We start from the raw sequence: 14,403 nt of genomic DNA, 5'->3' as shown, positions 1-14,403 counted from the left end.
AACTACTTTTCCCACACCCCTTCCTATTTTTTAGTACTTAATTGGTATCCTACTATTTAATCTTCCATATATACGCCTCCCTATTTAATATTTCATTAATTATCATCCGAAAGTAGGAAGGGTATATATGGAAGATTAAATAGTATGATATCAATTAACTATTAAAAAATAGGAAAGGGTGTGGGAAAAGTAGTTAAGGGTGTGTGAAAATCATAATTCATAAAAGTTTATCAAACACTATCATACTGCTTTTTTTTTCAAAAGCACTTTTACAAAAAAGTTTACCAAACACTCTGCTGCTTTATTTCACAACTGCTTATTCTCATAGCACAGCAGAAACATCGTTTTTTCAAAGTACAGCAATACCAAACCAACCCTTAATATAATGGTTGTAAGCTGTGTTTGGTATAACTAAATAAATACACAAAAACAATGTCATTGGGGTTTTGCAAGATGTGCATGATTTTAATAATTTTGGGAGGTTCCCAAGGTGACATGGACTGTTTTGATCCCTACCTACCTGCATTGTTGTCTCCGGCGCAACGTGCTGTGCCTATTAGAGGAATCCTATGCAGCTATGCTTCATTTCCAACCATGCCTCAAGAGAAAAGTAAAACAAAAAACAATTAAAAAAAAAAAAAACAAAGTAGTTTAGTCACTCTGTTTTTGTAAACTAAAATTAGAGTAATATATGCTAGCAACCTATTTTTATAAATCTTCACGTTTTACCCTATCATCTGAGAATATGCACGAAGATTCAAATCGCTTATTTTTTAGGTCATTTTTTAATCAGTTCTGCCAATAATCAACTAAATTTGAAATCGTTTAGTCATTTTATGGACATTCAGTAACTAATGAACCTTGTTATTTAGTTCGATACTAAAAATAATTTCACCAACGTTAATAAAACGATTAAACAATTTCTGATTTGGTTGATTTTCTTCTGTTAAAGTTGATCTTTAAAGCTTAATTTAATAAATAAACGATTCCAACCGTAATACATCGTTATAGAATGCTACAGACAACCGTACTGATAAAACGAGAAGGTTTGACTGCAAAGTTCAGAGTAGCATTCCAATATAATCATGTTCATATATTTAATGATTTGATGCATAAGTAGGGCGCCGAATGAAATGAATTATTAAAGAAAAAAGGTAAGCAAGGAGCTGTCCACAAGCTTTGGACATCTGTCTTGAAGTTGTTTGCTCAATTGGCACATAGGAAAGTAGTTAAACTATATTAGGCAAATATTCCTTGTTTTAAACTAACTGTCATGCTATCTAACTACCCCTTTGATTCCTCAAAAGAAATAAAGAAAAGTGATCAGTCCGATTCTGAATCAATGGTCCATCTAGTTGGACGAAAATGAGCCCACTGGTACCCACAACTCTATATAAAGATGACTCCTAACATTTCATGGCACAGAGTATATCGTTACTGCGATGTTCCATGTCAATAATATAATGTCATGTATAAACACATGTTTTTAGAGTAGCGGTATAACCATTCAATTAAAGTTGCCTTCTTGTTTGAAGGCTTTGACATCGAAGTATGTTCAGTTAGAATGCTACGTTCTACTCAGTGATAAACGTTTTATGCAAGATTTAATCGTTGCAAGATCCACTAAATCCTTATATGTAAAATCTAAACTGTTGATTTTTTCGGACTACTCAGTAGTCGCACAATATGAACAAATAACCAATGACGGCCTTGTGTAGTTGGCATATGCTTCAGATTTTCATGTTTATTAATGCTTTAGTAAAATGTCACATGAGCAGGTGGAATACTATTTATACACCGCATTTGATTTGTTGGTCCAAAACCTTTCATTTCATGTGATCAAAGTTCATACCCCAAGTTTATAGAGCATTCAATTTTTAAAAATAAGCTTGTGAAGAGGATGAGACCATCTGGTGAATTATATTTATTACTTCTACTCTGTTGCACATTGATATCGAGAATAATTTACATGCAACTGGGACCCCGAACTTGCGGTATCACAAACCAAAAACACAATATTATATGAGAAACTAAAACACACGACGGTCATGATAAGCTTCGGATACCACCAACTTATCATCCACCCACTTGCATGTAAATTTCTCTCGTCCATTCAAATTTGGGGCCGTTGGTATAAAAATGCAAAGAGATAATTCAGCTCCCAAGCACTAATAAATTAACATTGTGGATTCACAAGCTTGGAAGCTTAAAACTCACTACACATGAACTATATCACATACAGGCCAAGCGATTGGGAGGACCGATTATAAATGGCAAAAAGTATATTACAAACAAAAGATAATATTGCTACAACTTCAAGCTTTTGTTGTAAGTACATATCCCCTTGCCAATCAAAGAGGAAAAGATTCGGGGTTATTCGGTACCATTTTCCATCATTGGGAAGTATTTTGGGAAGCTCCCTGGACTTCTGATGGCGGTGAAGGATAAGGAGGGATGACCTGAGTTGATGAAAAGTTCTGTCAAAGTCGGTCAAGAAGGCAGTGGAGGAAACAGGGACCAGGAAAGACTGGAAACTAGAAGGTACCTTGATGGGATAAACTTCGGTGACTTCTTCATTTCCCTCATCCAAGTATACGACATCCTGCATAGTGAGTTGGTGATATTCGACAACCTCCCTTAGGAAGCGGTTTTCACGTGCATATACTGAATTTTCGTGTGCCAATCTAGCCTTTTCTGCCAAAAGGGTTTCCAATTGCAGTCTTATCTGAACAGAAATATTATTATCAAACACATTGCAACCCAATGCCATTATGGATATAGAAAGAGATATGATGCACAAACATTACAATGTAAACAAGGAGATTACTGTACAGGAATATCGTAACTTTCACAAGTCTCAACAGAAATTAAGAAAGGAAAACAGCAATGTGACAGAATAAACCAAAAAACACTAGAAGTGAAGAAAGGGACAAGAATGGATACCATATCATCATCTTCAGGGTTGTCTCCCCTTTCACGATTCTCCCGAAGGATTTTGTTTTCTTCCTCCAGCTGAGCACATCGCTCCTTCGCAAAAGCAAAATCTGCTTTGACAGTCTTCAACTCCCGAAGAAGAAGTTTTGCTTTGGCAGCCATTGCCATTGCAACCTGTAGTGCAAAAACAAAAGGGCAAATTATGCATCTTACTATTACAAGTAACATAAAAACATCAAACAACTATGATAGAAGGCATTTTGTATACAACTCGGCCATCTTAAAATTCCTTCTTTTCCCTATGGTTTCCTCCTCTTATAAATAAGATAGAGTGGGCTGCACTAAGCCTATGGTTCAAAAGATGCTACACATTAACCCAATTGCAAAGCTTATGGTTGAAGCCTTGAAGTCATTAGAGACTTTTCATTCCATTAAGTGTTGGGGCACACCAGATTCAATTGATTTTCATACACGATAGAAGAAAACTAGTTACATCCTATTAAACTATTCCAAGATTCCAACATTGTTCATATCCCACTATAATAACAAATCTGAAAAGCTCAACCCACACCAAGAAACATCTATTATATCAACCAGTGACATAAAAGTTGCCACCTTACGTCGCGAGATGCCTTCAATTGGAGTTCGAGGTCAGCTTGTGTCTGAGGTTGTGATTTTTGCGCAGAATCACTAGGCTTTTTCCTGATATGCTTACGAGTCTCTTGAATGATGTCTGCAGTCCCTTTCTCAACAATTGTACGACCCTCCTGTCAAAGAGTGAATGGTAGACAGTGAGTATATGATCAAATAGGCACAAGTGCCAATTATTGGACCAACTCCAGAGTATAGAGACAGCTAAAGATAAAATTGCACAAATATGCATAATGCAATGAATTTGTGCAGCTACAAAAACACACGCATAGAGTCAATGTTCCATTCTTATTAGCTTAATTTATAAACACACCAGGATAACCATACTACGTTTCAAGAATAGAGTGAAACAGCGGGCAAAATATTGGAATTACTTTTGGAAGCATGAGAAAAACGTTTCAACTCAAAGGTCACTTTAACATAAATTCACATTGCCTACCTCCAAAGCATTCCCAATGGTGCCACTAATATAATTAAGTGAGGATGTAAATGCGCCCAACCCCTTCTGTAATGGGGGATTCTCTGTCTTTCCGCGGCTCTCAACAAATTGGTTTGGTTCAGGATACTGCAAATAGTTAGGAGATACACAAATTAGAGTATTAGATGCTATAAGTCTAATACACAAATTAGAGTATTAGATACTATAAAGGCACGATGAAGACTGCATCTCACCTTACCCCTTGTAGGTGTAGACGGCATGTCCGCCCTTGTTGTTCGGGGTGAATCATAATCTTGAGCTCCATTATCGTCGTCGAGAATGGCTTTGGCTTTTCTAGCAAGAACACCCCAAAACCCATGTTTGGATTCATTCACATTCTTGATTGAAGTATACTCATGCGGCTGAAAATCCAACAGAAAGCAGCAAAATTTAAGTAATGGGCAGAACAAAAACTGCAAACAGATGCAACAAAACACACAATTCACGAATGAAACAGCATAAAAGCATATGAATCCAAAGACCTTGGAGGACGGAGAAGAAGATGCAGTGGTGGCGGGGTTGGAATATCGGGAGGCCAATGAGGACGTTGGGGAGGAGGAGTTGACAGCAGCCTGTGCACCGCGAGCAGCGTAAGCGGAGGAGAGAGAGGAGTCGCGATGCGCCGACGAGGCTCGAATAGCTTTCGCCGCAAGCGAATCGTCGGACTGCAGCGAAGGTAGTGGGTACCGAGATTTATCTTCCTCTTCTTCAAATCGAAAGCTCGTGCTTGATGTCGATGACGACGACGAAACCTGCTGCCTTCTTCTGTAAGCCATTTCCGACTACCCCTCTTTCCTCCACGCAATCGAATTTCAAAAAGCCTAATTCCCAAATCAATTTCTGAGCCTATGACACTCGCCTCTCATTCAAAACCCGAGGTTTTGCCCTCTTTTTCCTGCGTTTTGCTTCCCGAAAACAGAGTCTCCCTGCGACTCCACGGATTGTAAATTGAAGAGGGCGGATGACGAAAGCCCTAATTTTTGGAAACCCTAGTACAGTCACAGAGGAGATCTTCTTCCTCCGCCTTCAGCCTAATGAATCTGCCCTCTTTCTTCCGAAACTCACCTGTCTGTGTCTGTGTCTGTGTTGCGTTCGTCAACGCCCCTCCTACTTTCCCTTGAAACAGAGTTACTGTTCTTTTGATTTGAGCCTTGTGCTTTGATCGGCCCAGGGTTTCGAAGATGGGCCTTTTTCTTGTACACGACATAGTCACAAAAGGGACCCATTTTCTTCTCCAAATTCAAAGTATGTAAGTCCAAATCTAAATGCAATTGACAATTGTAGTTTCACTTGTAGTAAGAGGTATATTTGATTTGGCTTCTGTGAAAGGCGAGTTCGATATTAATTTGTTATGTTGATTAATTGTGCTTAAATTGCTCCTTTTTTCTTGATACAGGCGATCTTGAGGAAAGGAGGAATCGAACTAGGGAACAAGAGTAAATACTCTTAACCAAGAAAACAAATCTCTCGCCCTTTTAGTACAAAGTTGTGTTGTTGCTTATGAAAAACCCTAATATTAATGTCTTATTCCAAATAGATTAAGTGTGAATAGGGAGATGGGGTTGGGTCTTTAAAAGAATTCTTAAATTTTTTATAGTTTGACTGTATAGTTTTTAAAATTTTCAATTTGACCTTTGAAATTTTAAATACAATGGCAAACTGACCCTAAACATGTTATGACAATTGTTTAACTATGTCTTAGCCATGTCCAAAAGTCAAAGGACACTCTAAAATTCGTGCTCTACGCTCAATCTACATGTTCGACACTACATACTTGAAACTTAAAATGCCAATACGAAATATATGCTTACACTCGATCAACATATAACAATTTTTTTTTTACTGTTTTTGGATGGAAAACTGATTTAAATTTTGAACTCAGTTTCAATATTGAAAAAAAGGGCATCGCTATGAGCTTATTGGTCATGTTCATTGTTTTTAAGTCCAGTTTTTTCTTTGCCATTCTATTTGGTATTCAAATCAATTTGTTATACACGCAACAAAGGAACAATGACTCCTTAGTTGGGTTGCTTGCTTTATCAATAACACGCACACATGGACATGTTACAGTTGCTACTTGCATAACAACAGTCTTACCAACTAATTAATAGTTCAAGTTAAAAATAAGGGTAGTATTATCTACACATGTATTTTTACTTCTCGCACATCACTCTCAATTTCCAACTGTCGAATCAAATGAATTGAAGAAGATCAATGGATACAAATTAACAAAATGTGTGTGAAAAATGAAAAGGGATGTGTGAAAGCACACCCAAAAACAATTGTGTTTGTACACTTGACTTAAAGAGAATGCTATAGATGAGGTCTTGGATTGAGAATTGAGGAAACAATTAAATTCATACAAAACCATTCAAATCGAAAACCATTACGTCCATGCGAAATATCTTGTATACAGTACAAGACATAAAAATATCAAGTTTGAAAATCGTTGCTAGGTCCTAAAATGAGTTTTGTACGTGTTCATGTCCATTTTAATTACTCTTATTCTGTCACGTCCAAGCTACCAAGTGAGACATTGTCTTTATATTATTTACAAATTGAAATAGAGAGAACGTGCTATAATTATAAGTACTTTGAATGTACGCACGGCTTTCTGCTGTTGGTTGTTAGAATATGGTGGTGGTGGTGGTGGTGTGAATGAAATATGAAAGGGGGTGTGCTATCCATACATTTATTTTTACTTCTCACACACCCTTTGTTAATTTCTGTCCGTTAATCTTCTTCAATTCATCCGATCCGACGGTCGAAAATTATAAAGATGTGTGAGAAATAAAAAAGAGTATGGATATCACACCCCCATATGAAAATGGTAGGTAAAGAGAGGGTGGCATGGCCAGTGGCCACCCTGTTCCCAGACAAACAAACATGGGGTGGCTCTGACGGCGGTGGCAAACTCCATTATTTTGGTGTCAAATTATCAGAAAATTAATTAAAGAGTTGTTGATCGTTTCAACTTTGAAACATTGTGCTGGTGTACTCATGCACATGAAGACATAACCACACATGATCGTACTTACTTGTTTGCCTGAGCTATAAAGGAATCATCATATATAGAGTCCTTTTGCGAGGAGATGAGGACATGGATCGGACACCCATATTCTCTCAGGGAATCCTGGACAAGGTCTCCCAATGGACCCAATCTATCTTCAGCTATATACTTATGCGAGTTCCATATATAAGAGTGTATGAGTAAGTATGTCAGTTTTATTTATATCTTGAGATTTATTGTTAGTTGTTAAGAGAAGGAAGATCGGTGAAAATCGAACTTGCATAAAAATGCATAAACATGATTGCCTGCAGTCATTGGGATAAAAGTGTCATCTGCTTCAATTTTATTTGTATAAATATACTTGTATTGCTTTTAATTTTCTTGTTTTTACTAATTTTTATTCACCTATCCTTTTTTTATTTTATAAATTTCAGTCAATATTATAACCAATAAGTAACCTAAAAATTTTGAAGGGAAAACTGAATTTGGTGCAACAGTTAAATACAAACAAATTGTACTCTTGTTAAAGTCAATCCCAAAAAACAAAAAAAAAATTCTAAAATAATGGGACAAAGTTTACGCCATGTTTATTTAATGTGGAATTGATCTTGTTTTTTCCTTTATAATCACTCAGATCCCTTTTATTTCATCGCTTTTGTCTGTATCCTCTTTTTCTTTCAAAAAAGTGAAATTTTACACTCCACTTACATGTAAAATCGATGAGCCCAAAACTTTGGGACTTTTTCTTACTAAACTTTTATCTAAAGCGAGACTTCCTTGTGAACATTTTGATTCGTTTACAATAGTAATACGTTATGTCATCCTTTTTTTCAATATTAATTATGATTGCATGATGCACAAATAGTAAGCTTGAAAAAAACATTTCAACCACCCACAATTTATTGAAATAATTAAGAAACAGTGATGGATCCCATAGATGAAAAGAATATAATTTTTTTTGCCAAAAGATGAAAAGATCATAATTAATAAGCTGAAGATGTATGCCTCTGGTGTAATATTTATTAAAAAATGCTAAAAAAAAAATTTCACAAATGAAAATTTTCATAAACTCTTTGTCACTTTATACTTTTGAAGATATGTGGCACACATCTCAACAGTTAATTAAGGTAACGAGTCGAGTCAAACTAAATATCACTTTGACTATGCTTGACTTGTTTAATTTTTAGAGCTCAAGCTAGACTTGCCTAGCTTTGTATCCTAGCCGAGCTCGAGTAAGCTTAAAAACTTGAAGTTCGATACCGAGCTCAAGCTGATTTGAGCCATATAAAACAATAAAATGGTATGCTTTTGTAAGAGAACTTCGCTCCTCGCCAACACAATTTAATAATATATATATATATATATATTTTTTTTTTTAAACTCCAAAAAATTAATTATGACAACAACAATTATATATATATATATATAAACAGTATGACATATAATTTTAAAAGCTAATGCTTTAAAATAGTATTTTTCTTTTTTCACACTTGTGTTCTCCTTGAAAACAAAATAAGGCAAGGGAACATAATATGGATCCTCGTCTTAAAGAAAATTAAAAGTGAAGATGATCAATTTAAAGTTTTTTTTTTTTTGGTGAACAAGATAATCAATTTAAAGTTAGAAAGTAAACATATATAGTTATCCAAAAGCAAAAGCTCGAACATGATTTTCATCAAGGCAAACTATAGTAAAGTAGAATCTAGTTCGAATTGTCTCGTGAAAAATAAATAAGTTGCTTATAAGCTTTACGAGTCAAACTATAGTACGATACACTTGACTTGTTTCTTTCAAAAACTGAGCTTCCACGAACCAAAAAAGAGTTGATCCCTGGTACAAGCTTGAGCTATTTCAAGTTGGTTTACAACCCTAGCAACAATGAGTTCTGTTTGTGTCACATAAACAATTTTAACGAATTTGTTAACAAACTTTGACAATAGGAGGTGACACACCCCGACCGAGATCAAGACATGCTGGCCGTCACGTGAGAGTGACGTAGCCATGTGCACAATGCGGAAGCAATATTGATAAGAAATATATGAATAATTTAAAACCGAACTACTAGAGTGCACTACTAAACAGGAAGTGTTATGAGTAATATACATAAGTAAACATTCCTAATCAGAGCATAGAAAGTCTAGGTGCAGTCCAGTAGGACAAGTACTAGTTATACAGTACCATAAGATGTCCTACAATTATTTAGATGTGTCAGAACCACCGAAGTCCTCGCACTCAGCAACTGCAAACTTACCTAAAACCTGGAGGGGCGCAAAACAGAAAACGTGAGTGGGCAAAAACAAATGTTTTACAAAAGCATTTCATTTATCAACATATCTAACCCCTCGCTGTAAAACATGTATAATTTATCCCAAAATCAGAATATAAGCATATACATAATCATATATGAAATATATCAACTCAATTCATACTTCACATAATCATATTCATATGTATGCCATGCCAAGATATAACATATTAAGTAATTCAGGTAAGAATAATTTCATAGAAATATAACATGCTAGCCGGAACCCCTATGGTAGTATGTACGGCTGAATTCATAGCTCAAAAGTCACTATAGCCGCCGGAGTCACTACAATGACCTATACGATAACATACTGCACAAGAGTCGGAACCAAATAAAAAGGTATGTACAACAATAATGGGTGTAATATAATCATGCTCAATACTACTCTCACATAATAGTTGAGCGGTAAATCGTTAGTCACCTACGAGTCGAAACCATAAATAAGGTCTGTACGACAAGACTGTGCACCTAAATTAGATTAAATATGAGCATATGGTGCGGGATGGGACATAATAAACAGGCATGTGCCATATCTCTGGCTAAATCACAATTACCCTAGGTACAGTTATGTGAGCTCAACATTATTCAATCACATATCGCACCATTGATAATTCATATAACCAAACATAACTCACCTGAACTTACCTGAGCGTCCACAGCATAACAATTATATATATAATGCATCATATATCAATTCATATATGAATTATAAACTTATATGCATGGCATTTATGGCATACTATCATTTAAACACATATTTATGGGAAAATATCAAGTACATAATATTTACTGAAAACCAAAAGCCTATTCACTGGTAAGTCGAAGGGTCGTAGCCCCCGAGTCGTCCTTGGATACGCTCGTCCTCAGGATAAGTCTCATCTATATGCGAATTAACTATAAAAACGTTATTTTAGAGCACATAGACAAAACTAGCTAATAACTTCTCATAAATAGCTCAAATTGGGTATATAAATATACCACAATGACCTACACAACCTCAGGATCATCCCCGATTTTTTTCATTAATTTTTCATCCACCCACGCGCCATCACGCGCCAGCAAGTGCACGGTAAGACTCGCGACCACGCGCAGGGAATCCTGACAAATTCTCTAACTGCCGTTAGGAATATTCCGTTAAAACCCACGGTAACCGTTAACCCTAATTGACGACGTTAGCATATTCCATCAAAACTAACGGAATATTCTCCCTTCTTCTCCGGTGAGTCACCGGTTTCTGGGTAAAACTTTAAAACCACTATTCTCCTTTGTTTCTTCACCATTTTTCATGAAATTGGTACCAAAATGAAGCTAATAACATGTAGAATAACTTTATACAAGTTTCAAGGCTTAAAATCTACTAGGTTTTTCCCGAGAAAGCTCGATAGTTCGGCTTACCTATATATACGTCGATCTCAGCCTTCCGACGTCCAAATCCTTGCAACGAAGTACCCCGAGACTCATGAGGACCTCCTTAAGCTTCCTATAAACTTCAAATTCTCTAAAACACAAGGTTTTCCGTGTGCATGAATAGTGCACAAAATCGGGGTTAGGGTTTATCAGGTTTTTCACGGTTTCAAGTCCTAAGAATAGTATAGATGTACTCAGGGGCTTGCAAGGAACAAGAATCTCACCTTTAGAACATCGATCCGTGCTTGAGTGTGAGCTTTGTTGCTTGTCCGTACGTAAGGGAAAGAGATAGAGTTCGAGAGAGATGAGAGAGTACGGGAGAGAAGAGAGAAAAGAGGTGGGTGTGTGTGTGGGGTCCAAAAGTCACCAATCAAATTAAAAGAAACACTTAGTTCTAATTGGGTCCAATAATAGAGGAATAATGCAAGTTTGAACCCCCTTAACATGCATAACACATACCACAATACTCACGTCCAAGGGTAATTCTATCATTCCACGTCATCGAGAATAATCTTTCGGGACAGACTGTGACAGGAGGCAAAATGAGACACATATCAAGTTTAAAAGAGTCAAGTGACAACATTTGAATTTCAAAAAAATTAAGTGAGACTTGAATTGAGTTTTGGCTATAGAAAAAAAGAATGAATTAGGAAACTGTTCCAAAAATCTCATTCTATACTCTTCATAAGTGTAATTTTCTTTCTAATTATAGAAAGTTTGGAGTGCAAAATGAGATTTTTGGAGTGCGAATAATAAATCCCATGAATTATATAGAACATGTTTATCGTCATTGTGCCGTTCTATTATAATAATAATGACACATGTAAGTTTTGCAATACCTAACATTGTATTATTTAATTGAGACGCTAAATAAAGATAAACTCATTTCATATAAGTTACTGAGTAATACTAGGGAGACTAAATTTGTAGACAAAATTTACAAACTAAATGATGTGTCACAAATAAGAATGAACATATTTATCAACGTTTAAGTAATAATCCAATAATCAACTTTTATGTCATTTAATTTATAAATTTTGCCTACAAATTTAATCTTCCTAGCATTACTATAAGTTACTCTCAGACGAGGAGTGTTGTATATGTGGTCAAATGCGGAATTGGATCACATCCGAATCCACTTTGTGGGGATCCTAATGATCCACATATCTTAGTCATTCATTGTGTATCGTGCAGTCATAAATCATTTGACTTTTATTATTTAAAATTAAATACAAATAGTATCTGATGAAAACTGACCATACGATGTATGATGAACGGTTAGGATGTGGGGATTCCTAAAGCCACATCCAATCGAAGGAGGGCCAGATGGCTCGTTTTAGCCATCTGACCCTCTAAGAAATTAATATTTTAATGAACAGTGTAGAACCATATTTCTTACCATCTCCAACCGGAGAGCTAAAGGGCTCGTTTTTGCCCTTTGGCCCTCCAAGAAATTAATATTTTAATGAACGTTGCATGATCATATTTCTTACCATCTCCAACCGAGGTGCCAGAGGGTCATAGGCCAAATATAGCCTTGTGAAGAAAAAAACAACCTCCAACCAAGAGCCAAATGGCTATAGTATGAAATGTGAAGAATTGAAATAAAATAGTATGAAATTGTGAAAAATATGTGAGAAATGATGTATGAAAAAAATTAGAAATTAAAAAAATAAAAGTGGTATAGGCAAAAAAAAAAAAGGTGGGCTGGGACTAAAAAAAAAATCCTAAACCCTAAAATAGGCTGGGAAATAGAAAAAAGAAAAAAGAAAAAAGAAAAAAAGGGGGCTGCTAGTTTTGGCCCGATGGGGCTCACAAGTATTTTGGCCTAATTCTCGGTTGGAGACGATTTTCAGACTATTTTTTACATTTTGATCTTCTGAATTCTTCGGTTGAAAATGACCTAAAATCCTCACAAAATGAATCAAGAGATGATCATTTTCCGTCAAATGCAATATCAGTCATCATGGTATTCTAGTTTGGACCCTACATGCGGGGAGTAGGGTGAGGGGTAGGTAAGTCATTTCGGTAATCAGAATGACTCAACGAGTATGAGACCCTGACTTTCTCCGCCAGACTCATCTGTGACCTCAAACCCTATATATAGCGTACTTCTGCCCTACAAATACTGAGAGAAGATTAAGACCTAGATACTAGTGCAACACACAGTAGTAAACAGTAGAGTGAGAGAGAGAGAGAGAATCAAGCAAAGCTATGGTCAAAGAAACCCCACCACCTATTTCTTCTCCACACAGTAGTGGAGAGGGTGAGCTGTATATATCAGTGGTATAGTCATCTCTTTGAGTCTCTGGTTATATATGTGGAGATGCAGAGAGAGCCCCTTATATTGTAGTGTATCCATGTTGAATGAGTGAATATTAGATAGTAAATGGTCATAAGTATCAATAGGTCTCCTGGTAAAGAAAAGGAAATACCATTTTTTATATTTTATTTCTCTACTTTATTGATTCTCTTAGTTTATAGTAACACACAAACATCAGTGCTTTTGCCAGATTTGTGTTGAGAGGTCAGGTAGATAGAGAGATCTCCAATATATCGCTTTCCCTTCTCTGATTCTCATGAAAGACAGCGACACTTCATCTCCCCCTCCCCCCCCCCTTCTTTCTCCCTCCTCCCTCTCCCTCCTTGATTTTTGCATCACTCTTTTTGATTAATTATCTTTTTTCTTGTCCTCAATTTAAAATTTAATTATTCAGTTATTTGATTTTTCATGGGTTTTGTCTATTTTTCTTTGTGGATGCGTTTCTTCAGTTCTTCTGAATATATCATCATAGACTTATTCACACACAGTGCGGCTGCTGATGGAGGTTGAATTGCAAGGATTTACTTTTTGGTGAAGTTGTAAGGACGTTTCTGTGGAGCTTCTTTTATTAGTAAGTCTGAAAGTCCTTTAGTCTATCATATATATGTTTGCTTCATTTTTGACAAGTTGGTCCTTTATCATGTCCCGTTATATCTATTTGTTCCCACCTAACCTCTAAAAAAAGGTCCTTAATTTTATTTATTTGGCTCAGAAGGTCCTTAATTTTACGATGAGATTCTTTTTCGTAGAAGAAAATTATTACACAATCTTTACTAATTTAATCTTTAATTTTTCTAAATTGTGGTGGTGAAAGCTATTATACCATCTCTGTTTACTATATATATTTTGCTAAGGGTAATTCATAGGCATCTATGGCAATGCACATATGTTTTTGGTGGTTGTGAGTCTCTGGTTCATAATATTCGGACTTTCATTTACTTAGGGTTAGGGTTTATGCAAGAAATACTATCTTTGAGATCTATGCTATTTTGGCCAAAAAAGATGAGAAATGAATAAAAAGGATTACATCCCACTTAAATTATCTGGTCCTAATTATGCGTCATGGAATCAGAAGAAATGGAGAGAAAGCAAGTCTTGGACTTACATTACAAGTCATGGAAAGTCAGGAATTAGACACTATTTTCTGATAATTTGTAAAATTCTACACCTATATGAGAATATATACAAGAATTAGCCCAAAAAAATACAGATATGTTAATTGGGTTTAAGAGCTCTGTAACATTAAAGTGAAAGGATTTTAAGTAGTTACTAATTAGATTAGATTTGAACATTTC

At 35.8% G+C, this 14,403-nt stretch overlaps 1 protein-coding gene across 1 annotated transcript; it reads right to left on the bottom strand.

Annotated features, from left to right (window-relative positions):
• Positions 1-1,909: 1,909 nt before the first annotated feature.
• LOC126591098 (uncharacterized) lies at positions 1,910-5,170 on the bottom strand. The gene is made up of 7 exons (XM_050256665.1): positions 4,546-5,170; positions 4,258-4,425; positions 4,025-4,150; positions 3,555-3,701; positions 2,944-3,108; positions 2,546-2,725; positions 1,910-2,459 (listed from the first exon to the last, which is right to left on the bottom strand). Exons 1-7 carry the CDS (start codon positions 4,837-4,839, stop codon positions 2,394-2,396), a joined length of 1,146 nt encoding a protein of 381 aa, XP_050112622.1. The 5' UTR covers positions 4,840-5,170; the 3' UTR covers positions 1,910-2,393.
• Positions 5,171-14,403: the final 9,233 nt, after the last annotated feature.

The sequence above is a fragment of the Malus sylvestris genome, chromosome 11, assembly GCF_916048215.2.
Source record: "Malus sylvestris chromosome 11, drMalSylv7.2, whole genome shotgun sequence".
NCBI classification, from domain to species: Eukaryota; Viridiplantae; Streptophyta; class Magnoliopsida; order Rosales; family Rosaceae; genus Malus; species Malus sylvestris.
The sequence above is the reverse complement of the archived record's forward strand: the minus strand, read 5'-3'. Positions and strand labels throughout refer to the sequence as shown.